The sequence below is a fragment of the Corapipo altera genome, unplaced genomic scaffold (genome assembly GCF_003945725.1).
Source record: "Corapipo altera isolate COAL_440 unplaced genomic scaffold, ASM394572v1 268, whole genome shotgun sequence".
Taxonomy (NCBI): Eukaryota; Metazoa; Chordata; class Aves; order Passeriformes; family Pipridae; genus Corapipo; species Corapipo altera.
Window position 1 is genome coordinate 5,969,236 of NW_020884901.1, and position 24,897 is coordinate 5,994,132.

General features: G+C 47.5%; 2 protein-coding genes across 8 annotated transcripts; one reads left to right on the top strand and one right to left on the bottom strand.

Moving 5' to 3' along the window:
* Positions 1–1,619: 1,619 nt before the first annotated feature.
* GOLGA2 (golgin A2) lies at positions 1,620–21,418 on the bottom strand. Of its 7 annotated transcripts, none has more exons than XM_027649822.1 (28): positions 20,798–21,418; positions 19,520–19,642; positions 19,086–19,166; positions 15,678–15,812; positions 15,061–15,104; positions 14,874–14,937; positions 14,342–14,401; positions 13,791–13,871; positions 12,028–12,066; positions 11,450–11,512; positions 11,113–11,206; positions 10,370–10,476; positions 9,758–9,816; positions 9,370–9,511; positions 8,258–8,347; positions 7,980–8,087; positions 7,794–7,881; positions 6,961–7,304; positions 6,048–6,161; positions 5,564–5,788; positions 5,212–5,311; positions 5,053–5,132; positions 4,345–4,498; positions 4,133–4,200; positions 3,493–3,595; positions 3,131–3,237; positions 2,792–2,960; positions 1,620–2,690 (listed from the first exon to the last, which is right to left on the bottom strand). In XM_027649822.1, the coding sequence occupies exons 1-28, from the start codon at positions 20,843–20,845 to the stop codon at positions 2,440–2,442; spliced, it is 3,141 nt and encodes a 1,046-aa protein (XP_027505623.1). In that variant the 5' UTR covers positions 20,846–21,418; the 3' UTR covers positions 1,620–2,439. The 7 variants fall into 7 exon arrangements, with proteins under 7 accessions (XP_027505623.1, XP_027505624.1, XP_027505622.1 ...); XM_027649823.1 differs by having other exon boundaries at positions 5,053–5,129; positions 6,961–7,307; XM_027649821.1 differs by having other exon boundaries at positions 6,961–7,307; positions 20,798–21,417.
* SWI5 (SWI5 homologous recombination repair protein) lies at positions 20,844–24,617 on the top strand. The gene is given in 7 exon segments (XM_027650299.1): positions 20,844–20,867; positions 21,523–21,615; positions 21,617–21,729; positions 21,833–21,881; positions 22,311–22,432; positions 23,398–23,492; positions 23,919–24,617. Coding segments are annotated over 7 exon segments (561 nt in total). The 3' UTR covers positions 23,984–24,617.
* The last annotated feature ends 280 nt before the right edge of the window (positions 24,618–24,897 follow it).

The window sequence follows — 24,897 nt, forward strand, 5'->3', positions numbered from 1 at the left end:
AAAATATTTTTTATTTATTCAAGTCAGAGCCTTATTTTGCAAAACTAGAAACCTCTAATCTGATTGTCAGGGGTCAAGTATGTCCTGATGAGAATACCAGCTACCCTGCCCAGGCAGGATAAATCCTATCCCCTGCTCTCCAGCCTCATCCAAAGTGTCCTTCTTCCAGTGTAGCAGCTATTTCCTGTTGTTTGGTGCTTGTGGCCTTTAAGAAGCATTTTTCTATTTCTTCTCAAATCAGAGGTGCAGAGCCAGTGCAGTTTCTCCAGTTTAAAGCTGTTGGGTGGCAGCTGAACAGTAGTTGCTGCTCTTGGTTCACTCCAAGCAAAGGTGAGGTCAGGGAAATGCTCCTGAAGGAAAAAAAGGTAAAAAATTAATCTGAAGCTGGGGTCTAGATGTGAAATGTTAGCCAAGAGAAACCTCTCAGCAGTCTGGCTACAGAAAACATTCATGAAAGCTTGTTACTGTCAGGGCAGGTGCTTCCAATAAAGAATTCATTCTTCACTTACCTTTTTCTGGCCTAATTTCAAGGTGATCTGTGCAGAAGAAATACATCTAGTCAGTGCCCCTCTGAATAAGTTTATTCAGAAAGCAAATTTGTAACAGGATTAAGTCACCTCTGCAACAGACCACAGACCTTCACTGGTCTTGTCTCCTTCACAGCACTAAACACCCAATAAGGATTTATTCCATTTACAATAATGCTCTGTATTAAATCACAACCCTTCCCCTATTAGTTATGATACAGATTTATGAGTAGCTGGAGCAGGCATGAACACTGCAACAGGCTTAGTCTCTCTTCAAAGAATATACAGCATTTTACACAGATACAGTATGTACACACCCCCACTGCTGGAGAGCCCAGTCACTTGTGCTATAACAGACTGACACCACTCCTGCCATTCAAATGGAGTTCAGAAACCTGCTTCCATCTTCCCCTGGGGGCTCACAGGAAAGCACTAAGTGTGCTCTTTTTTCAGTTGTATATGGAAATATTGAGATGGACCATTTGAAAAAAAAAAAAAAACAACCCCCACTTAATCTGCCTCTGGTAGTAGAAGAAAAGCTCTCTGTCACGCTGGTGTAAAGCTTCACCAGCTTGGACATAAAGAAATGAACAGTCTCTCCTGTTGAACAAACACAAAAATTGATTCTGTGTTCCTGTGTTTGCCTCTGTATCTCCACAGGTAACAGGAAGGTGGTGGGTGCTGCTTCAGGCACCAGCCCAGGCTCATGTTTGATCACACAGCTGGGCTGATCAGGTCCCTTAAACCTCATCTGTGCTTTCCCTTAGAACTCCATTGCTGAAACCAGCCCTCCTAAGAACAGGCAGTTCTTGCCTTAAGGCAAATTCAGTAGCAGGATATCCCCATGCAGTTCACTTCACCACTTCCACACCCAGATTTGTTCTGCTTCTGCTTCAGGGAGCTCTCTCCTCCCTCCATGTTTTGTTTTCTCCTCAGAATCAGGGCTGTGGCTTCAAGGCAGTGCCAGGTGCTGATGTGTCCCAGAAACTTACACTTGGGCCACAGGGTCTTGGTTTCCACCCCTCTACTGCTCTCCTTACCAAAATGGGAGAAGAGGAAAGCTCAGGGATGGAGAACTAGAACCCCTCAGAGTCCAGAAATTCAAAACGAAGCCATGTTTATTAAGTGGTTTCCTTTTACTTATTTCTCCCATTTCTTAAAATAAATAAAACCTTCAGACACATACAAGTGAAACACATCATCCTTCAAAGTGCAGTTACATTTCCACCCCACTCCCAAGAATCACATAAAGCTTTGTCAAGTAACCAAAAGCCCCCCAAGGCCCCCCTCAGTCCCTTCCCCTGGCAATGAGAACACACAGGGCTGGAGGTGCTGCCCCGGAGCCGCTCGCAGGGGGCTCAGAGACTGACGAGCCTGTTCCCAAATACAGGTGCAAGAGAGAGGCTGCAGCAGGAAGGGGGGAGTTTAAGATACGTAGTATGAAACAAACCCAACCTGTTAAAGAGTCCAAAGAGTCCATAACCAGAACAAGTTAGTTACTCTGGGAACCCTGGAAGGAACGAGGCTGCTGACAGTCATTAGTGACGGATCTGAACCGCGGCTCAGTCAGGGTTGTGGCAGCAGAGCCTGGGACAAGGGATTAAGTCATTTTGCCCAAAATCACGGACTCCTTTCCCCTCAGCCTGGACCTGGCCCAGGTGATGTGCCAGCACCAGCTGCCTCCCAGGATGAGTTAAGAGTCTGCCTGTACTCCAAGCACACCAAGTAACAGAAAAGAGAAAGAGAAGATGAGGTCTGATGCTTGAGTTCCATCTGATGCAATCTCTCTTTACTGATGTCTTTAGGAATCTGTTCTGACCAAGGGCACTGAGCAGAGGTATGGGCACATACAAGTCAGTGTTAAGTCCTTTCAGGCCCATGGAAAATTGCTGTCAGTCAGATTTAGCACCACTTAAACTACCATGATTTTGACCTCGTCGTTCTCATCAGCACGGTAGAAGAAGGGAATGCATGGGTTTTCGGGCAGGGAGCCCAGCCTCTCCTGAGGGTTCTGGATTTCTCTGAGAAGCTGCATTATCTGCTTTGCCGTGGGGTCCTCTTGGTTTGGCTGAGCAGCTTTACTGTCGATAGGGGGGAAACCGGATTGATGAAGAACAGCAGCCTCTTGTTCCGCCTCCTCTGACAGACTGACCTCTCGTAACCCTGTAAGGAACACAGACAGGGCAGGCAGGTAACTCCTCCCATCCTCACACAACACTGACTCCAAGGGCCATTCCATGCTCAGAGCTGGTCCTGTAGCTCACCTTCTCCGTCGGTGGCGTTGAGCTCGATGCGCCTCTCCGCTGGCAGCACAGCTCCCGCCTGGCTGCCCAACAGCTCCGGGTTCTGAGCAGCTGCTACGTACTTGCTGTACCACTCGTTTCTTTCCCTGACCAGGCGCATCACTAAATCCTGCAGTTCCAGTAGTTTCATCTGCACCAAAGGAAAGGAAAGCCCATGAAATGTTCACCCAACCCAAACACACCCCTGCAGTTTGCAGTCCTACCCCTGCCACAAATGGAACAGCGTGTGAAGGTTTGGACTGTGCAAGTGCTCCCTGGGCCCGCCCTGCTTGGAGCAGTACCACAGGAAAGATTCCTTGCCTTCATCTCTTCCTTATCCTGAGCCAACCTGCTGATATACTCCTCTTTCTCCTGGTGCCTCTGTTTGAGGATAGCCCTTTGACTCTGGTACAGTGCAATGTACTCCCCTGGAAGACAAGAGAAGAGTCAGGAGTGTCAGCAAGACTGAGGTACAAGTCTTATGGTGAGCACAGAGCTATGTGGCAATGAGGATATAGGAAACCCAGCCCTGGATTGGAGACCTAGCCCAGTTAGGCAGCAGTAGGAGACAGGAACTGCTTGGTAGTTGGAGGGCTCCAGTTCCAAAAGCTGTTGGGGACCTTCTGCTCCACATGTAACACACTGAACAAGCTTTAGCCTGTGCTGGTGCTGCCTGAACATACCAATGGTGTCTGTTTCCCCAGACAGTTGGATGCAGCGGTGTTCCAGCTCCTCCAGACGTTCCTTCAGATCAGCCTTCTCGTGCATCAGCTCTGTGAAACGCAACTGAACACAGAAACTGGGGTCAGTCACGTACAGACAACACCTGTGCTAAAGACAACACCCCCCTGACAGTGGTCTGAGCCTGGGGAACAAACCCTGCTCTTTACAGCTTGTCTCCAATCTCATGCTAAAAAGGAACAGAGATAGAGAAGGTGTGAAAAGGCATCTCTGCATGAAACAAGGTGTTTTTTACCTTCTCACTGCTGGGTAGCACAGCTCTGGTCATACTCAGCTTCCTGGACTGCAGACCACCTGCTTCACCCCAGCAGGGTGAAGAGTCTGTTTTCAGCTATTTCTTTAGGAAAAGACCACAGGTCAGTGTGGTCACTCCACAGCCTCTAGAGGTGGGAGAGCAGTTACTGCTGCAAGCTTTCCTGTGCTGAGACAGGCTGTGCTGAGCTTTTTAGGAAGGAGCTTCTTATTATGGAACATCTGCTACTTATTCCCCTACAATCTGTGTGCTGTGTTTGTCTGACACTGGATCCAAGTCTGGCTGAGCAGAGCAGCAGAGCTGAAACAATGTGAGATCCTTTGCTTTACCTGTAGCTTGTCCATGGCAGTTTTCAAAGCCTCGTGAACCTCCACTGGAACAGTATCCATAATGGAACCTGGAGGGGAAGTGTGCAAATTACAGTTCCTCCTAGGGCAGGATGCACTCACAGGCACAGTGAGTCTGTCTCAGAGCAGCCATAGCCAGCTGGCCCAGGCACAGCTCGTGGTCACACTGTCCCCAGACTGTGCCAAACTTTTACCTCCATCCATCGCGATGTGATGTTGCTGCTCCTGCCTGAGAGCTGTGATCTGCTGCAGGAGGGTCCTGCACTGCTGCTTCTGAGCAGCCAGCTGCTGCCTCAGGCCTTGTCTCTCCTGGTCCACTTGGGACATGGCAGAGGTCACGAAGGTGACCTAAGAAGAATTCCAGAGTGTGGACATTAGTGCTTCCCCTGTGTTCAGTGGGGTCAGTGGTGCATCTCAGGACAGAGTAACAGTTTGCCTCATTTTATTTATGGGTATGAAACCAAAGTACTGTGTGACTGTCCTGGAACTGAACCAGGCAGCAGCTACTGTATCTTCTCTCATTTGCAAACAGTACAAACATGCAGGTTAAATACTGGCTCCCATGATACCTCTTTGACTGCAGTATTGTGACTGTACTTGCAGAAAAATCTAGCAGATATTTGACACCATTTCCAAATTGCTTTCAAACTAAAGAGAACATCATCATTAAAGCCCCATTAAGGAGCTGCTGTGCCAGCTGAGTTGCCTTCATAAGGCAAGCCACTGCCAGACTTCCAGCCTGTTTTGCAAGGATGCTACAGAAGTCTTGGCTTCTTGCTGCTGTGCACAAGGAACTCCCCTCATGACTCCACTCAGCTGGTAGGATCACAGCTGATAAACGTCCTTTTCCGGACATTTCTTTAGAACTAAAACCAAAGGCTTTTATACCCATTAAGACTCACCATTTCTTCATGGCTTTCAAATTTCTCTGGGATCACAAATGAAGGTTTTTGGATTTCTTCATTCATTGCTTCATCGTCTTCTGTAAAAGGAGGAAGGTGAACAAGGAGGCAATACCCCAGAGAGTCCAGCTCTGCCTCCTCCCTGATGCAGCTACTCACCCTCCAGTTGGTGCAAAATCCTGCCATCCATTTCTGCTGCCAATTGACTGATCTGGGCCTGCAGCTCTTTGTTTTCCTTGGCTACAGCTTCCAGACTTTCCTGCAGGGGAGAAGTAGAAGATCACTGAAACTTAAGCCAGACTGCAAACAGTCACTATTCTTCAGATAGTAGCATCACATACAGACAACACAAAAAAAGTGCTTCTGCTCCAGACAAGCATCATTCACCTGTATGGCACAGGGTGTAATCACAGAACAGCCCATGGTGGAAGGGATTGCAAAACCAAACCGACTTTTCACTGAATATTTCACTTCTCCTCCCATCTTTCCACTTGCCCCCTTTTACTGTTACCTTGGTCTGCTGCAGCTCTTTCAGGTGCATTTCCACCGTGACCTTGCCCTGAACCTCCTCGTGCTGTAGCCGGTCCATGAGCTGTGTCTGGAGCAGGTACTGCTTGTGCAGCTCCTCCTTCTCAGCTGCAAGCTGCTGGAAGGCCAGGGTGTACTGCTGCAGGTGGCTGTAGCACTGGTCCCGCTGCTCCTGCAGGCCCCGGGCCTCCTGTGTCTTCAGCTCCAGCTGAGAGAACAAGATCAAACCACCACATCAAACCCTTTCTGCCAGAAACATGATCCAAGCTGTCAACATTGCCCCAAAGCCACCAACCAGGCAGGCAGCCACCATCTGCCCCCACATGCTGGTTGCCCACATCAGGCAGCAGACGACAGGGGAAGGCTCCCAGCTTGATCATTACAATGCCTGTTTCCATCCTTCCATCAACGTTTGGGAAGTTGCCAGCAGCTTGCACCGGCCCTGCCATCCCCCTGCTGGTGCTCACCGTCTCTTTGAGCTCCCCCAGGTTCTCCTGCAGCTGCCCAAGCTTCTTGGCCAGCTCCTTCTTTACATGTTGCTCTGACTGTAGGGCACTTGTAACCTCCATGTTTTCATTTGTCTGCAAGACAAACACCACTGTGGAAGGAAACTGCCCCAGCCACCATAAAACACAGGCTCTCAATAAACCATGTGCATTCCCAATACAGGGGGGTGCCATCCCTTGTGTTACTCTAGGCTGTAATTAAAGGCCATATATTGACTGTTCAGGACAGTAAATAACTTAAAGAAAGGATCAGAAGATGGGAGAAGAGCAAGGGAAGAGCCAGGGGAATCAGTGTTGGGACAGTGCCAAGAAGAGGCCTGGCACATCACGCAGCCTTGTCAGCTTCCAAGCAGATGGGTGGTATGAATATCCCAAACAGAGCCACAGACATTCAAAAACAAGTTCAGAAAGGACTAAAGAAAAAAATCAGCAGCCAGACCATGTGTCAGTCTGCCAAGGCCCCAAAGGGGAAGGTGTTATATTGAAAGAAGCAAAGCAAGAGTAAGGATTCAGCTCCAGGATGGGCAAGAATGACAGCAGCAAGAAAGACTGCTGAGAAATTCCTCATGGGCAAATACAGGAAGTGCATATCCAGTTAAAAGGGCAGGAGGAATAATCAGAGACAGAAACAGCCTGACTGCCAGGGGAGGAGAGGGAAAAGAGAAACTGCTCTGGATAAAGACATTGGTTTCACCTGTCCAGAGCACTAGAGGGAGTAAGGAATTACAGGGAACCTCTTGGCATGGTGTTAGAAGACAGAATCCATAGCATAACAGGACAAGAGAGGGATAAATGCTTCTGCCAAGTTTTTACACTACTAAAGGATTTCACCAGTGAGGGAAGCACTGGGAAAAGATGCACAAAAGAGACATACCAGTTTGACAAACCCATTCTGCAGCTCAGCCAGCTGCTCCTTCAGATCCCGGTTCTGGCTCAGTGCCCTGCTGATGGTGGCCTTGTCACTCTGCATGTCCTCCAGGATCTGCTGCCTGTCCACAGACTCCTCGTTGTAGCGCTGCACAGCCTTCTCCAGCTCCAGCAGCCGCTCCTCCTGCTCCTGGTTCAGATGGCTCAGCTGCTCATTGTCCCGGACCTGGGCCTGGTACTGCCCCTGCAGCTCCTCCTTCTCCTGCTGCAGCCTCTGGATCTCCTCCTGCAGGTTGAGCTCTGCTGCCGTGGGCCCCGGTGGGGAGGAAGGCTCCACATCCATGGGCTTCACTGCTGAGGAGATGGAATGACAAGCAGCTCAGTCACAGGGTAAATCCTGGGTAATACACATCCCTGTTGGGTACACAAGGCACACCCCAGCCTGTAGGGCTCTGTGACCCAGAAGGGATCACCAGCTGCAGTGTCCAGTCCTCGGTGCACAGCACTGAGAGAGGAACAAACCTACCCCAAAACCAAGCACAGCATCCTCCTGTCTGCTGAATCCCCCACAGCCCTAACAAGAGTATCCTGCCTTCCCAAACTCCTGGGCCAGAGAGGCCAACAGCACAGTCAGGCAGGTACTACAGACAGAATCAGGATGCTGGGCCATTCACTGCAGGAATTCCTTTGCTGTTTGCCAGGAGAAGAGGGTTCTAAGGGTCAGCTGGCCTCCAGCTGTCTTCACAGCTTCACACCCATGTGTGTGTGGAAGCACCTCCACAGCAGGACAGTTATCCAGCTGGCACTCTGCAGTGGGAAGCCTCACTTTGGAAGCCCTACCTGATGTGCTCATCAACTCTGTAATGTTGGCTTCCAGCTCCCGAATTTGGGCCATATGTTTCTCCTTCTCCTCTGCCATCGTGTGGACCTGCAAGGCCACACGAGTCAAAATTAGAACAACGTTCAGGGTGCATTTCCTGCAGCCTGTGTTTGTCCAGAGCAGTGTGACCCTGCCCCTGAGGTTACCTGCTCAGAGAGCTGCTGCACCCGCTGCTGCCAAATGCTCCCCTCCTCCTTCAGCTTCTCTACATACTGATCCCTTTCTGCCTGGAGCTGCTGAAGTGACTCTGAGAGCTGTTCAAGGCAAAATCAAACACAAAGAAAATCACATTGGCTGAATAAATTTGGCAGTGACTGCTTAAGGGATAAAGCTTGAAGAAAGCAAAGCTCAGGCTGCATTTTTCTGCCACACAAATTTCTTTACAGACATCAAGATCTGGGTTGTATTTCATACAACCTCTTACCTGAGCAACCTGGGCTTCCAGGCTCGCCTTCTCCTCCAGAGCCATCTGCAGCTGCTGGTTTGCATCCAGACTCCCTGTCTGGCTTGAGAACTGTCAATTAAAATCAGAAATTTGAGGCAAAATGTTAATACTCAGTTCCTGCATAGCCTTTCCCCTGACAGTAACCTGCCACACGATCCACATTGTAACCTTCTATAGTTCTCTAAAGTGCTCCAACTCACAGTGAAGTTCAATGTGAAGAAAAAAAAAGGGGATTAAAATTTTTAAAGCTTAAGATATTAATCCTGTAAAACAGGCTGAACTGGGCAGCTCCTCCCTACCAATTTTACACTTACTGATTTTTTTTTTAATTAAGAAAATAGGACTTAATCAAACTTTGGCTCAGAAACTCTGCATTTCCAGAGTCTGCATTACACAGCCAGATCAGATGGTATAAAAGTCTGTGGCCTTAAAAGTTGTCAAACATGTCAGGAATTTAAAGCCAATGTCTGGAACATGTCAGTGGACTAAGCAGCAAGGCTGATTCAGTTGAGGCACAGTACTTTTCCCAGAAGAGCAGCAGTTGGCTTTCTTTCAAGGGTAACTTAAGCCACTGTCTAGGAGTAAAAAAAAAAGAGCATTTTCTTCCGTCTCAGGCCCAGGGTAACACCAGGCTTGCTCTCTGACCTGCTAACAGCTTGCTCCATGCAGTCCCTTTCTAACTGGCTGCTTCTCCTAACTTTCCCCAGCTGACTTCCAAGCTGCCACTGTCCAATCCAGCTTCTTCTGCTTGGGTGGGTACAAACACCACCCCCTACTCAGCTGGTTACTCAGTGAGACTGCACAGCTGAGTAACCAAAGTGCTGAGCAGATACAAGCTGAAAAGTCACCATATTTCCTCACTTGGTATGTTCAGTCGCCCCCTCACATGTACAACGCTCTTTTAGCAGACCAATGTCACAATATTTTTAAATCCACTGCTCTAACTCCTTAGATTACAAACTTTCTGCTCCTCCAAGGCCTCACTGAAAGGATGTCTTGATGAGTTTTTATGCCTTCCTTTAAAGCCAAGAGTTGTCTTGCCCCCTCTCTCAGAAGGAAGTCTGACAATGATCAGTGTGATCTGTCCTCACCTGTTGAATCATCAGTTCAGCCATTTCCAGTTTCTTCTGCAAGTCTTCCACATCCAACTTCATAGCTGAGTTCTTGGACACCAGGGAATGAACTTTCTCTGACAGCTCCGAATTCTGCTGCTTTATTTCCTCACTACTTTTGCTGAAACAAACAAAAAATTAAAATGGCACCACTGCATGTACTCTGGGTCTGCTGATGTCCAGGTCATAAATCTACAGTTCAGTGCTTCTTGGCAGCTAGAATCACAGAAATGTCACATCTAGTGGCTATTTTTTTTGTAATTAAATATCCAACCTCCCAAGTCACCACCTGTGGTCTGTGCCCCTTGTTATGTTTTGGGGCTCTCTGAGAAGAGTGTTACTGCAGTAATGAGCAGAAGGGACTTACCTTCGTTTGTACAGTTCCATTTTCAGGTTGTCTCGCTCCTTCACTAGCTCTTTATTATGCTGGAGAAAAAAGAAACTATTGATGCATCTACAGACTTTACCAAACAAAAGAAGTTTAAAAAGTACTTCATTTCACCTTTAACAGATCAGCTAAACCAGAAAAGGTCATAACTTTAGCAAAAACCTCAGGACCAGTTTGCTTAGAACCACCTGAATTTGCCAGGAATAAGTGTGCTCAGTCTCTTTAAATGTGATGCTACGAATGGAACAAGGTTATTTCTGCAAACTTCTGGATTAGTATCAATACTGAAGTGTGTGTTTGATGGAGAATTCTGGGACAAGGTCTCTCTGTTGTGTGAAGCTGCCAGACTAATGAAGTGAGGTGTCATATCTGAAGACAGCAACTGGACCATATGATTAGTGGTCACAGAAACCTGAGTGAAGTTTGCCTTGATCATGGAGAATACAGGGCTTTACAAGGTTAATTAATAATTAACAGGGTTAATTTCTGCCTCTTCTCTAAGCAGGGACTACAGGCTTTGCAGTGGTGTAGTAATAAGCAAACAGCCAAAGGCAGAGCTGCTGGTTAAGCACAAACAGAGGTGACTCTTACCTTCTCTGACTGTTTTTGCTGCATGGAGATGGAGGACAAGGTGCGTTCCAGCTCCGACACCCGCTGGCGAGATGAATGTAAACGGGCAGCGAGGCTTTCAGCTTCCCCTGCACAAGTCAGAGCACAGGCAGTCACAGCTACACCACAAAGAGCTTTTTGGAACTGGCTGAACAGCACTTTCTACTTTGTCAACAAGCTCTTCAGGCAGCACAGAGCTTTGTGTATCAGCAGAACTGGTTCCTGGCTCTACAGGTGATTCACTAGCAGCTCTGGAAGCAAAGCTCTCTGTAACTACCTGCCTCACTTTTAGAGGGAGATGATGAAACTTCCTTTGCAGAACAACAGACAATATTTGTTTGGGGGATTTTTTCCTATTAGAATAAATTGCTCAAATGTAGTTCAGAATAAAAGGGTTTGGGTAAAACCTACATTAACATGACAGCTGTGTGGGAGGGAGGGCGGAGGACAGGAACAAAGTTTTAGAAGAATCAGAAAAGAACAGTCTGGGGTAGTCACCAGGCCCAACAGAGCTGACAAGGCTTTAGTGATGCACAAAAGAACCTCAACTGCCATGGGACCAACATGCTCCCATTTGGATGATGACAGCAGCAGTGCCAGTGCCAAATCCTGCTCACTGAGGAGTCAGGGAGTGCTGTGAGCTGGCTGCCAGCAACTGTCATGCCTGTGACTTGAAACCCACAGTGTAACCACCAGCTTGGGCTGCAGTGCTCACAGTCACTCACCTGACTTCTGCCGTGCAGCCTGCTGAGTGTGTCCAAGGGCTGTCTGCAGCTCAGACTTCTCAGACACGAGAATTCCAATAGTCTGGATGTGAACCTTTGGGAAAGCAAAACCGGCTCAGCGCAAAACTTCTTTGCTTGTCACTGCAATCCCACTGTTGCCACAAAAGGGTAATTCAGTAAAGGGCTCCTGCAGTTAAGTACAGTCTGGCTGACCAACACTCTCGGTCTTCCTGAAGGAATGGACTCATGGCTTCCTTCCATGTTAAAGACTGAGTGGTCACTAATCAGAAAACTGCAGAAGCCAGGTGACATTACTGTAATGGAGGCTCTGCCTTACCTGTAGCTGTTCCCTCAGGGCTGCTTGCTCTTTAGAAAATTTCTGTTCAAACTCCTTCTTTTCCTGTAGAAACAAATTATGCTTATTCAGCACAAATAGGCAACTAGTTAACCCCTGTTGTTTTATGTCACACTAGAAAAGTAGGGATTCATTGGCAGTATCTCTAGCATGTAAATGATACCAGTATTTTTAAAGACACAGTTCATCTTCCATTAGTTGAGCTTCTTAAATCATTTTTCCATCCCAGAACAGCAGTGACAGCACAGCACAATCACTGCAGCACAAACGTGGCAGTGTTGGAATGGAAGCTCCTGGCAAGAACCTAAACTGTAACCTCCTGCTCCCACTGCACTCCTCCAACTTGAGTATTTAAATATTAGCTTTGGTCAAAATAAGAACCCTGCCTGCTGAGACAAATAGTGAACTCAAAATACTCAACCTGATGCTACAAATCAAACTGAATCTAACATGAGACAAGATCACACACTCCTGTGCCACAGTCCAGGACTCTTTATACTCCTTAGAGACACAGATACCTATTTCTGTATCTATGTATCCAAAAATAGGACACACTTTACCTTCTCCAGCTGATTCATTGCTTCTTGGTTCTGCTGTTTCTACGGAAGAAAATTGATGCACCAATATTAAGAGAAAATATTCTCATACTGATGAAACATTTTCACTTTGACAAATTAGGATAATACACCCAATTAATGCAAAAAGAATTTCCATTTCTGTAGAAGACCAGGAAGTTGATCTCAGCTATTAAAAGTAAGAGATTTGGGGTTCCCTTCATTAATACACTTGATATCTTTTTCATTGCTCAGTACATTATGACAGTTCTTCTCCAGTATCTCTGTTGAAATCCCTGTATGTTCCTATCTGAGCATCCAACAACTTCAGTTAAACTTGCAATATCCCACATCTGTGCAATTAATCATAGTCATCCTGGTGTATTGGGACAATCACCAAAAACACTTTAAATAAAAAATAAATGGTCTTTTCCTTTAAATAATTCTCTAGACCTTTATCCCAGTTAACAACTGGCCTCTAAGTCATGCAGAGCTGCACGTACATTGGCAGGCTCCCACCAAGGTGGTATGAGAGAGAGCTGGAGCCAGATGCAAGGAAAGGGATAATTCTGTCCCAGCCAATTTCAATCTTATGGGTGAAGAACTGGAGATGTGTGACTGCACATGGTGCATCTGTGTAGGTATGGAGTGAAGGAGACAAAAGTGGCAGCTACCAAACCCTGCAGCTGTTTGCCCTTTGCTGCTCTTGTCCCCCTGGCAGTTTTCTCACAGATGCCTCATAAGTAACTAAATAATTAGTATTTTTTCCCCCTCCCCAAATAATGAGTATTGGCCAAGCTGTTTCTTTCTACCACTACTTCCTTCAGTGCATTTCGAAACATGACTACAGATGGAGGGGGGATGAGATTTTGATTTAGCAATGCCAGCACACAACATAACCAGGAAAAGCAAAGGCAAGAGCACAAATGCAGCAAAGGCCCTATAGAGCTCCAGGCAAATAGAAAAGCTGGCAAACAAGGAGAATCCTGGGTGGGCAATGCACTATACCTCTGCAGCCCAGCTAAAACACAAAAAGAAACAGAATGGAACAAAAATAACCCAAAACCAAAAATAAAACAAAAAGAGGGGTCATGGGGTACACTGGGAAATGATGAACTTTGGGAAAAGCCTAGTTTTAGGGAGGAACAAAATGGGGAAAAGTATTTCACACAAGAAAGGCTCTTTCCAGCCTGAAACAGGTCCACTTAGCTGCATTTCTTGCAGTGTTAAAGCTGAAGGCTGAAAGGCAGCAGCAGGAATCCATGCAGGCCACAGGACAAAGCAGTTCATTCATTGTGCCAAGAAAAGCTGAGGATATGATCAGAAAACAGCCCCAGGCTCTCTTGGACCTATTGCTCCCACTCTGCTGATAAATTTAGAACAGCATCACCACCTGCAGAAACAGGTTTTCACGCTGCTGCCAGCACCAGAACTATGTATTTCAAGGATTCAGACCAGGACCAGAAATAGCTGTTTTATCAGGATGCTTATCATCCAGGGACAGCATGAGGAGATCAACAGAGCCCACTTAAATGGAAACAGCAAAATTCTGTCTGTGCTTCCTCCCGTGAGCCAACACACTCACGAGTGGCCCTAGGCTTTGATCCTCCTCCCAGGTTTTCCATACAGCCCATTTTGTTCCTTACAAAGTGCTGTGTGAGCAGCCTTCCTTGTGGCACTGTGAGGGAACCTGTAGCCTTGCAGACACCCAGAGAGCGTGGAGGAGCAGCAAAGACAATGTCAAACTGGTTGGTTGGATTGTTTCTTACCAATTCCTCTATCTCTGTAACGAGCTGTTTGTTAGTTAGATTGCTGGAATCCAGGGCTACTGCCAGCTCCTGGTAACGTGTCTGACGGGCACATGCATTCAGGAGAAAAAGGAAGGAGCAGAAGAGGAGGAGGGGGGGAAAAAAGCAATAATTAAAAAGGACAGAAAAATAAATCATTATCACAGTTTGATATAATCAGATTCTCCAAACAAAACAAAATCTGTGGTTTCAACAAAAGCAGCTGGGATGTCAACCTATTTTATCCGTTTCTGCTGAGGCTTCATTTTGACATAAAAGTGAATCAGAAATAAGAACTGCAGTTGCATGAAAGCCAGATTATCCCCAGTCCCCAAACTGGGAGCACCTTGTATACCTGCCTCTGACCGTTGTGACCACAACTACCCAAGCACCAGGTGACACTAGACAGTGATGGATGTGACCTGTGCATTCTGTTAGGCCTCACTAACACTGCTGGAAGCACAGAGTCCCAACAAGGGATCAACAGCAGCAAATAATAAGAAAAAAAACATGGCAGACTGAGAACAACTTACTTCCATTTCCTTAATATTTGTGGAAGAAACAGCACTTTCTCCATTCACATACGACGTAGACTAGAAGTAAATCAGTGAAGTAAGTCAGTTTTTGTCCCCAAGGCAACAAATCACTATTAAGTAAGAACCTACTATAACAATAACACTCCTTATAGCACCTGTCACTTCAACCAACCACACACAGGCAGAGGAAACACTTTTCTGGCTCAGGATAGACCCTGGCTGCCCCTATTGACAAGCTGATTTGAATTATGCAGATTGAATTCAGATTCTTTTCCACTAAATCAAGAGTACATCTTCCCATGAATATATGCAATTCATTCATCCCACTCTGCTTTTCTTCCTACTGCTGAAATCCTACATTCCTAAAACAGGATTTTTTTGCTTTTCAATGCTTAAATATCATATGGTTTAGTAGGATGGCTGCAGACATCTCTGAGATTGGAGGGTGTTTCCTTGAGCTGGCTGCTTAAAGCTCCACATCAAACACCAGGAGAATTAATGCAACAAATGGATGAAAAGGAGGTCATACCTGGGAAACCAGGCCATTGAGTTGTTCAGACAACTGGCGGAGACTTTCTGTTGATGAGAAAGACCTGGGAACAAAGACCTCACAATGAAAACCTCTCCCAGGGAACTGTCCAAATCAGCACAGCACTGGGCAGGAATAAAACCTTAATTTGTTGGGGTCCTGCTGCAAAGCCAACACAGGCACTCACCTGTTCTCATCCAGAGCATTTTTATGATCCCCAGCTTCGTGAATCTGTGGATTGAAACACAAAAATTTACAAGCCTGCAAAAGAAGATGGGAGTCACATTTATGAATGTGTCATGAACACTTGATTACACCTGGGCTCAGGTTCCACAGCTCCTGTAATTACTGTTTCCAAAAGGAAGATGAACTGAAAATCACCAACCCATTCCTGGCTTACACATCTTTTCTGGGTAGTGTGAGTCTGGGTTTCTTGGAATAGAGAAACTCAAGTGTCACAGGCTTTATGTTTGCTGTTACTACTCATCAGTATAATCAACACTTTGCTGGAAAAACCTTCAACTGAATCACAGATTGCTCTGACTGGAGACCTTCTGTACTTTTTGATAATGAACAGGAGAGAAAGGGAAGGAAAACAGCTTTGGAAGCTGCAGAGACACATCCTCTCTCTGCTCTCACAGACACATTGTGACTGGATGAAGAGTGGAGAACAGAGTACTTTCAATAGGAGAAAACCTGAACTACTCATGGCATATTTATGAAGATCATCTTTCTCCACACAAAGGTGGCATCAGTAACCAATGTTCAAGGGTTCAATGGCAATATTGATGATAATTCACAAACCTGTGTCAGCTGCATGCTCTCAGGAGCAGGCAGAACAGAACCACAACTAGGGAGGCTGTTGCTGTTAGAGAGCACAGGGACATCGGGAGCAAGCGGCTCAGCACTACGAGTGGCAACATCACTGTCAAAGTATGCCTGTCACAAAACACAGCACAGGATTACAGCCTCCATGCAAAGTGGACAAAAACACACACACACAAACACATCACCTTGTGACCCGCCTGTGAAAACCAGACAGATGTGAACAATCAATTGTTTAGGAACATGTGGAAGGGAACCTGTGTTCTCCCCAGAGCAAGCAGGTGACTGTAACCATGGACAAACAGTGTTCCAGAGCTGTGCCCTCTCATGTCCCATAGTCCAATTCCCTTCTTTAACACAGGGCAATAATGTCACCCAGCTGTAAGTTCACACATGAGATTCACTGCAAAAGATTCACCAGTAAGCAAGTGAGGGCAAAGCCAGATGTCACTGTGCTTTGAAAAACACCACCTTAGAGCTGTGCCTGGGGAAAACACAGGTCACTGGATGCAAATGAAGATGGAAATGAACAGGTTAGTGACTACTTGAGAACTGGGCTAGTCAAACTCAAGTGCTCCATCTAAAACTCAGTGAAATCTGTGGCATGCCATGAACCCCCAGTTTAGAAACAGGACATTTATGAACAGGCCAAAGGGAGGTGGCTGGGAGCAGGTGCCCGTGGCCCTGCTGCAACTATGGATCCCATGACTAGAAGAAAAGAGAAGGGCCAAAACACTATTTCTGGACAGCAATGCAAGTTCCCATCCAGCCCTTGTGGGAGGATGAATGGCATCTGATGCCCCCTCTACCAAGCCACAGTAAACTGGACCATTTAATCTCTTGCACAGCATTCCAGAGCCATAACAGCCCAGCAGTGCTCTCATGTTTTATGGCAATTTGTTTGATTTCATCATCCATCTCCAGTAATTCATCACTTAAAAACAGCACAAAACAGATGAGATAATCTTTCAACATTCAACCACACCAATACACTGCAGCTCTCTGCCAATTCCACCTGGAAAAGTTCCCTCTTATTTCAGTCACTTCCTTCGTGGCATTCACAGGAAACAAGAAATCTCCCTCTCTTGGCATTCCCTGTTTACCTGCTCAGCACTTCACTCATGAATCCAGCAGCAAGGTTAATACAGCAACAGTGAAGACAGATTTAATGAAAACAGTAAGCTGGAAGACTGCAGAGGGAAACAGAATTTTCTGCATTTCTTTTTAGCAGGACAAATACTTGTGCCCTCAAGGAGCAATATATGTTAGGTGCTTATAGGAAGGTGAGGAACTCCCTCACTTCTTCCAGCTAAAGGTTACTTCACCTTCATCAGTCAGATATTCACCAATATAAACATCAGAGGGACAGGAGGAATTCCTTCCCCAGCACATCTCAAAAATTTTTCCTTAATTTCTTCTGATCAGGACATTCTTTTAGCTCAATGCTTCAAGATGCAAAAACCAGTAACGTGCCTTAACCACAAGAACTCCTTCCTTCTGCCCTCACAATGAGCAGTTTTGAAATAAACTTTCAAAAAAAAACCCCAAACTATTTGAAGAACTGAATTTGTTGGAAACTGAAAGCATTAGGAGCAAAAGATTTATATGGAAATTATGCATTGTGAGCTTCCAATTATATAGAATAAAAAGTAATTCTGCTCAGCTTAGCATATAGTAGGGTCTGTTTGCTTTCACACAAAGGCCCCTATTTTGCTGTTTTTTCTGTGTTTCAGAGCCAAGAAGGCTGAAGTGGGTGAGAAGGGAGGGCTCTGCCTCACATCAGACACCAATGGCAGCAGCAGCTCAGCTGCCAGCAATCAGCTTTTCTGCCCTATTAGCATCCAGCTTCTGAACAGCATTTTCCTGACTCAGGGCTTTTACAAGACAGCAACTGGAAAGAGAAACCTTTCTTTCCATATATATTGCAATTAAAGATTAGTTTTCAAATTATTCCTAAAACCTCAGGCACAACAAACCACAAATTCCATAACAGCCAATCAGATCTCTAAGGAAAAGAGAAAAAAACAGAGGGAAAACAAGAATGAACAGAGTAATGAATTCTCCATTTGCAGAACAGGACTAAAGCTGGAGACACAGGTAGGCCTTCACTGCAAGGCCAAACATCACCTCAGCAACAGCCCTGGACCACCCATCTTCATCACAGCCTCCAATGTGAAACAAGTCTCTTTCTCTGAGATTTAAATTACACTGAGCTTATTAGGGTTAACTGAAAATAGTCCCAGGACAAGAATGACACTTCAGTCACAACACAGGTTTTCTGAGGCTGGACAGGCACACCCAGCACCCCAAAGCTGGCAGTGTGTCCTCACAACACTCAAGTTCTACTGATACAGAACCTACATGGTCCAGCTGGAGGAACTCTGTGTTGGACGGAACAATGCTGTATTATCACATCAAAAAAAAGAAGAAAAAGGACACAAAGGCAATTTAGAGTGAACTCCAGTCCATCTTGCAGGTTTCACTGCATCTATCAGGTACCCCATGTGATTACTGTAGTTATATTTATTGCTGGAGACCCATGGATATGCAGTAAATACAATAACGACTTACTTAATGACAACTACATTGAAACAACGCTGCCAAAATGATGCAAGTGAAAATTAAAAGCAGGGCTTTGGTACAACAAAATTGGAAGAACACTGTGGCCTACAAAATTTGACTTCCCTGAGTTGCTATCACAATTTGAGCCTCATTTAAACAAGCGGACTGTCTGAAAACTAGTATTATTAAAAGTATTTTTAAAAAGCTGTTTGTTCATGTTTGCTTCTGAACATGTTTCTATCCCTTCTTGGCACACTTCCTGCCCTTTCCTCTTCCAGATCTTGGGAATGTGAATACAGTAAAGCCTGTACGTGCTTGGCTTTGAAGTATCTGACTTCCTGCCCAAGCATATTTAAACCCACAGCACTTGCCAGACTGTACATCACCTGTGCCAGTTCCATTGCCTGTCATAACATGGGTGGCTGGAATAACCTGACAGGGCAGCTCCCTGCCTGGAGATGAGCAGAAACGTGCCCTTCAGAAACCAGGCTCCAGGAGACAAAGCAATGACACTCAGAGCAGGAGAAATACAGGCTAAGAAAGCACTACCTCTTCCTGTTTTCCTCAAAGCTCAGCTGTCTCAAGGAAGACCTTCTGACAAGGTTCACTTTTCCACGTGTTACGTTTGACACAAACCAGGAGGAAACAAGCACAGTGGAAACACAAAGAGCTCCAGGTTAATAAAAACAGCAACAGAACTGAAGCAACTGACAATGGATGTGTGAGGACAAGGCTCCACCCCGAAGGTGGAGGTCAGTGTGGACAGAACCCGAAGCATGCGGGAGGGACAGCGAGTCACTGCGAGGGACACGAGCACTGCCTCACCTTCCTCTTGTCCAATGAGGGTATGGCTACCCCATTGGAGCGGTTAAGGTCTGACACCAGCACCTTCAGAATGTTCTGAATCTACAGGAGGCGAAAGAAAAGGGGAAAGAGAAACGGCTCAGAGAAGGACAGGGAGGAAACGTCAATCAAAGGCAGCCAAAGAACCAGCCTCGTCCAGAGCAAACCCCTCAAAACAGCAGCTCTGGGCACGCACAGGGCACGGTCACCACCACTTTGGACAGATCCCAGATCCAGCTGCACCTTCCACCACTGGAAGGTTGGCAGCTGCCAACTACTGTAGGACACTTCATACAGAATCTACACCACTCAGCTCTTACACCAGCACAGCCACTTCCCAGCTCCGCTCAGGTTGTCCAGAAAGCCAAAGAGCGGGGAGGTGGGAAGTGATCTAGGAGAAAGAATGAGGCACTCACGTTCTCTGGAGGCTGCTGGTCATCGGTGGTGGGAGTGGCGGGTCTGCTGCCTTCTTTAGTTTTACGTTTTTTCTTAGTTCCTGCAGTTGCTCCAGGGCTGTTCTTCTGCTGATATTCCTTCAGCTGTGAACAGAAGAAGAGTCTGAAGTCCAAAAAAACATGCCTTCTATAATGTCAACAAAACCCCAAAACTTAACTCTATTGGCTAATAATACAGATCAAGTGCAAGGACAAGTGAAATGTTTTTCGGTGAGTTTTCCCCTCTGGGAAAAAAAATCAAAACAAACCCAGAGAAGGATAAAGTAAGACCTAAAGTGACAGGTTTATGACAAGAACATTAGAGCTGTAAAACTTTTGTTTACAGCTAATGCTATTCTTGGGAAAAAAAATGATACTCCACAGTGCAACTATAAGGAGATTAAAAGCACTATTTTTGGGTCTTTTTAGTGTTATAACTAAGAGCAATAAGGCAAAATTAATAAAAGGCAATTAATCCTGCATGCAAAGCGAAAAGGCACTGCCTGACAGTAAGATCCGCTGCTGCACGGAACATTTTATGAAGGAAGACTGCAATCCCCACAGGCAGGCACTGCAACAACTAAGGGGAGAAATAATCTGCAAATGATTTTTTAATCACAGCTACTTGGCCCAGGACGTGCCGGTCTGATAAGCTGTAACTCGAGTCCCGGCAGCGTTTCTGTGCAATTCTTGCGCACCTGAGCCCCGAACGGGCCGGTCCCGGGGTTATCGATGTAAACACCGGGCAGGGCACGGCGGGGCAGCGGGGGACGGGGCAGGACGGAGGAGGATCCCACCACTGGGAGCGTTTCAAAATGGAAGCCTGAACTGCTCCAGGACACTTTACCAGAACACACACACACGTTCCTGTGACTTTGACACGGCCGGGCCGCCCCGAGGGAAAAAAATATGGGAAAAAAAACATGAAAAAAATAATTTAAAAAGGAGGCGGGGGGAGGGAGGAGAGGGGACACGGGACTCCCGCACAGCCCCGCGGCCGCCCAGGCCCGGCCTCGCCCCGACCGCCCGCCGGGAAAGCCGGGCTGCAGCCCCAACACCCGCTGGCTCCCGCGGCCCGGCCCGGAGCGAGGGGGCGGCGGCCCGGCCCGCGCCCCTCCGGGGAGGCCGCGCTCGGCCCGGCCCGGCCCGGCCCTACCGGGGCTCCGACCCGCGCGAAGCCCGCGCAACGCGGCCGCCCCAGCCCTGCCGTGTGGTGCGGTGACACGTCGTGTCCTGCCCCGTCCCCCCGCGGTCCCTCACCTTCTTCTTGGCCGCAGCCAACCGGCTCTGCCTGCTGCCGTCCGCCATGTCCGCCCCGCGCCCGGGCCACGTCAGCCCGGCGGGAGCGGCGGGGGCGGTGGCGGCTCCGCCCCCGGGCCGGCCCCGCTCCGCCCCGGGACACCCGCGGTGACACCCGGGACACCCCGCGGTGACACCCTCACAACGCGGGACGCCCCACGGTGACACCCCTTCTCCGGGACACCCTCGCTGGTGTGACACCCTCCGCCCTGGAGACACCCAGGGCCGCCGTGTGACACCCGGCGCTGTCCCGCTGCTGCAGTGCCCCGATAACACCGAGCGAACGCCGGGAGGAGCCGGGCCGGGTCAGCCCCTGCGATGCGCAGGCGCTAGTACAAAGTTCAACCAACGGTGATGAGAGGAAGACCTACCGCCTTCATCCCAAGACCACCTAAAAAAGAAGAACCCACCCCCTAGCAACAGGACGGAGTCTGCGTAGAAAGAACTAACGACGTCTAAAACAAGGAGGAACCTACTGAAAAGGAGGAAATGACAAAATATATATATAAGGCGGACTCTTAACTCTCTAAACTCGCGGACTGTTGGCGGGGCGGAGACTCCCCGGCCGCCCAGCGCTGCTTTGCTCATTTTTCATAAATAAATTTTATCTAAAATTTGAAAGATTTTTGGTCTCTTTGACTATGACAGGGACAATTGTGCCCTGCCACATCTAATGTCACCTGCAGCCGGGCCGTGACAGGGGACTACAACTCCCGGCGTGCTCCTCGGCAGCAGGACTACAGTTCCCGGCGTGCCCCGCGGCGCCACCCGCGCCCGTGAGGCGGGAGGCGCGAACCCGGAGCCCTCAGCGCGGAGCCCTCAGCGCTGGCCGAGCGGGTCCCGCCGAGCACCGGCCGCAGCCCGCCTCGCCACCCGCCGGCCCTGCCCAGGAGGTAGGAGCCGGTTCCCCGCTGCCCCCTCGCCTCCCCTACCGGGCCGCGTCCCCGCCGAGGCGGCGGTGCCCGGCCCCTGACGCGGCTCCTTCTGCTTTGCCAGGGCCTCGGGCGGCGGCCGGCGGAGCGGCACGGCCGGGTTCAGGGCGCCGGTGAGTCCGCGCCGGGCCGGGGGCGGTGGGTCCTCTGTCCTCTCCCCACGGCGGCCGCTCGCACGGCCCCGCGCAGCGGGGAGTGTTTTTCCTTGGAGGGAGGAATCGCTCGTTCCCGGAGTTAGTGCCGGCCCCGCAGTTTAGCGCCCCTCCTGGGAGCTTGTAAAAACCAAATTTTGATTTTTTATTTTCACTTCGCGCTGTAAATCTCCGGAGTGCTGTAGGATGTGATATAGAGCAGCCTAATGCTACACAGACTGATCCCTCTCTTACTTAAGCTCCCCCCTCCCTGCCCAGGGGATATTTGTTTTTCCTTTTTTTCTCCTATTTTATCCAGCGGCACACACACTATTTTCCCATTACTGCCCACAGCACTGTAGTGTCTTATCCAGGGCTGAGTTGCTCTTAAATGTCTTCTGTGCTCTACAGGTCCCATCTTCAAGCTCCTTCCAACCTAATGGAGCCAGCGAAGCAGCCCTGAGGTGTGAAATTGAAGAGCTGAAAAGGAAAGACCTTGCTCTAGACCAGGAAATTGCACAATTATTGTCCGAGTATGTCCTTGGCAATTGTTCACTGTGTTGCCTGAATTATCTTTGTTTTTAAAACAGGAATTGGAGCTGAGAGCTGACCTTGTATGATGACACTGTTGTTATGGTGCAGTGTTGGTTCCAGTGTTGTTGTGAGTGATGGAACCTGAGGGAATTCTTTCCAGTTTATTTAGTAAAGCAAAGCATGTTTTACTAGGACCTTGCATAAGAGGATTTTAGCTTTATCCTGTATGTTCCTGAGGTAATTACATGTTAACTGGGAACAGATAATTTCAGCCATTTGTTGTTTGTTGTGAAGGAGTGATATTTTCCAAGATAAGTATAGTGCATAGGATAGAAATGGTAGAACAACAAAGGCTGTTGCAAAACCCTTTTTGGTTTATCCTTAAGGGTAAACAGACCTTTTAGTGACAGGACAAGAGGAAATGGCCTCAAGCTGTGCCGGGGAAGGTTCAGGTTGGACATCAGGAAGAATTTCTTCACTGAAGGGATTGTCAGGCATTGGAAGGGGCTGCCCAGGGAGGTGGTGGAGTCACCATCCCCAGAGGTGTTCAAGAGATGACTGAACGTGGCACTCAGTGCTCCAGTCTAGTTAATATGGTGGTGTTTGGTCAAAGGTTGGACTTGATCTCGGAGGTATTTTCCAACCTTAATGATTCAGTGATTGTATGATTCGTTATTTTTTTTCCCTACCTAGAGATTAGAGATACATATAGATGGAACTCACCACAGCCTTCTCCTGTTTCTACTTGATTCTGAGAACTTGAGTGAATTGTCTTGATGTGGCAAAAAAAACCCCTCAAAATAAGGATCTGCTCGTTTGGAGCTTTGATGTTTATGACTTGCAGCAGCTGCACTTGCTGCCTTCAGTTTCTGCTTTTGAGGTGCCAGGCTTTGGTGTCTCCCACAGCAGCAGGAACCCCCAGTCCCTCTGTGCCATTTGTGACCTTTCTGGTGTTATCTTACAGAGGCTACAGCCTGGAGGAACTGGAGAAGCACATCTCTCTGCTCCATGAGTACAATGAAATCAAAGATGCTGGGCAGATGCTGCTGGGCAAGCTGGGTAAGGAAGGGGAAAGCTGTTGGAGAACTCCTTAGTTGGTGTTTTCATACAGACACAGAGAGAAGCTGCTGCACCACGGAGGGAGAGCTTGTGTTACAGACTCTTCACTTCTAGGCTTGTATTACTCAATCATTGTGCAAGCACAAATGCTTCTGTTGTTGTTTTCTTGGAGTGTTTTCAGGAGTGAACATTGTTATTTACCAGTATTTTAGTCTCTGCTATGGATTACCAATTTTTGTCAGTTTTCTTCTTCATATGCTTAAAAAAAAAAGCAAAGTGTTGAGACAAGCAGGCAGCACAGCTGCAAAACCTTGGGTTGGTTTCTTGGCTGTGGGAGGTTGTGTGGGGTAGTTAGGGCAGGAAAGCACAACTTCTCTTACTGATCTGATCTATTTTTAATAAAAGCAATGGTATTTTTCTTCCTAGCTGTTATCCGAGGGGTCACTACAAAACAGCTGTACCCTGAATATGACCTGGAGCTCAGTGACTAGACCCTGGTGGCTGCCATGTCCTGCTCAAGTGACTGTCACTGGGCACACGTGTTGGTGTCATCCTGGTTTGGAACTGGCAGAAGGTGCCCTCTGAAGGATTTTTAATTTAAATGTAGCATTGCCACAGGTGTGGTTTAACAGGCTTGTTCCTAAGTAAGAATCTTTGGAACATGAAAGTTGTTGAATCTATCAACTGTTTTCTGCTGTTGGGAAAGGGATGTAGGACTTGGGTAATTTCATCTACTACCTGATCAACGAGATTTTTGGTTTTTTAATTGGTAAGGTTGTAACTCAGGTTGATGTTGAGACCCTTCCTATGAAGCTTTTGTTTCCCTGCAACATCCTGGGGCTGTTGGGTTACTGAGTGGATAGAGGAAGTGAGGACATACAAATGTCCAATGTAATAGCTGCTTTGAAAGGAAAACCCTCAGAAGCACGGAGGGAGGGCTGAAGTTGTGGTGGTTTGGGGGTTTTGTTGTATGGTCAAATCTGGAGAACTCTGGGTGTTCTGCATTTTTGTACTTACCTGCTCTGGTATCTGGAGGTTTCGTATCATTTCTGTAGTAAAATGGCAAAATGTGAAGTTGTGTTAATTGTCCAACCTGAATAAAGCAGCCTTCACATTTCTCAGTAATTCACTTTAAGAGCCTTTAAAACATTACATGAACCTGGGAACAAATTCTAAAACCATTCTCAGACAACTCTAACATCTCTTACTGAGATGTTTTCTGTCCATGGCGACTGGGTGGCAGCACTGCCCAGGGATGGGCAGGTGCAGAACCACCTTTCTCTGCTCTAAGTGCAGAGTCACTGAGAGCAAGTGCTGTCCTGGGCAGTGATGATGTTGGGAGCATGAGTGTTTCAATGTCAGTGTTAGGGTGACTGCACAGACTAAATTTGGCTGCCTTGGGCAG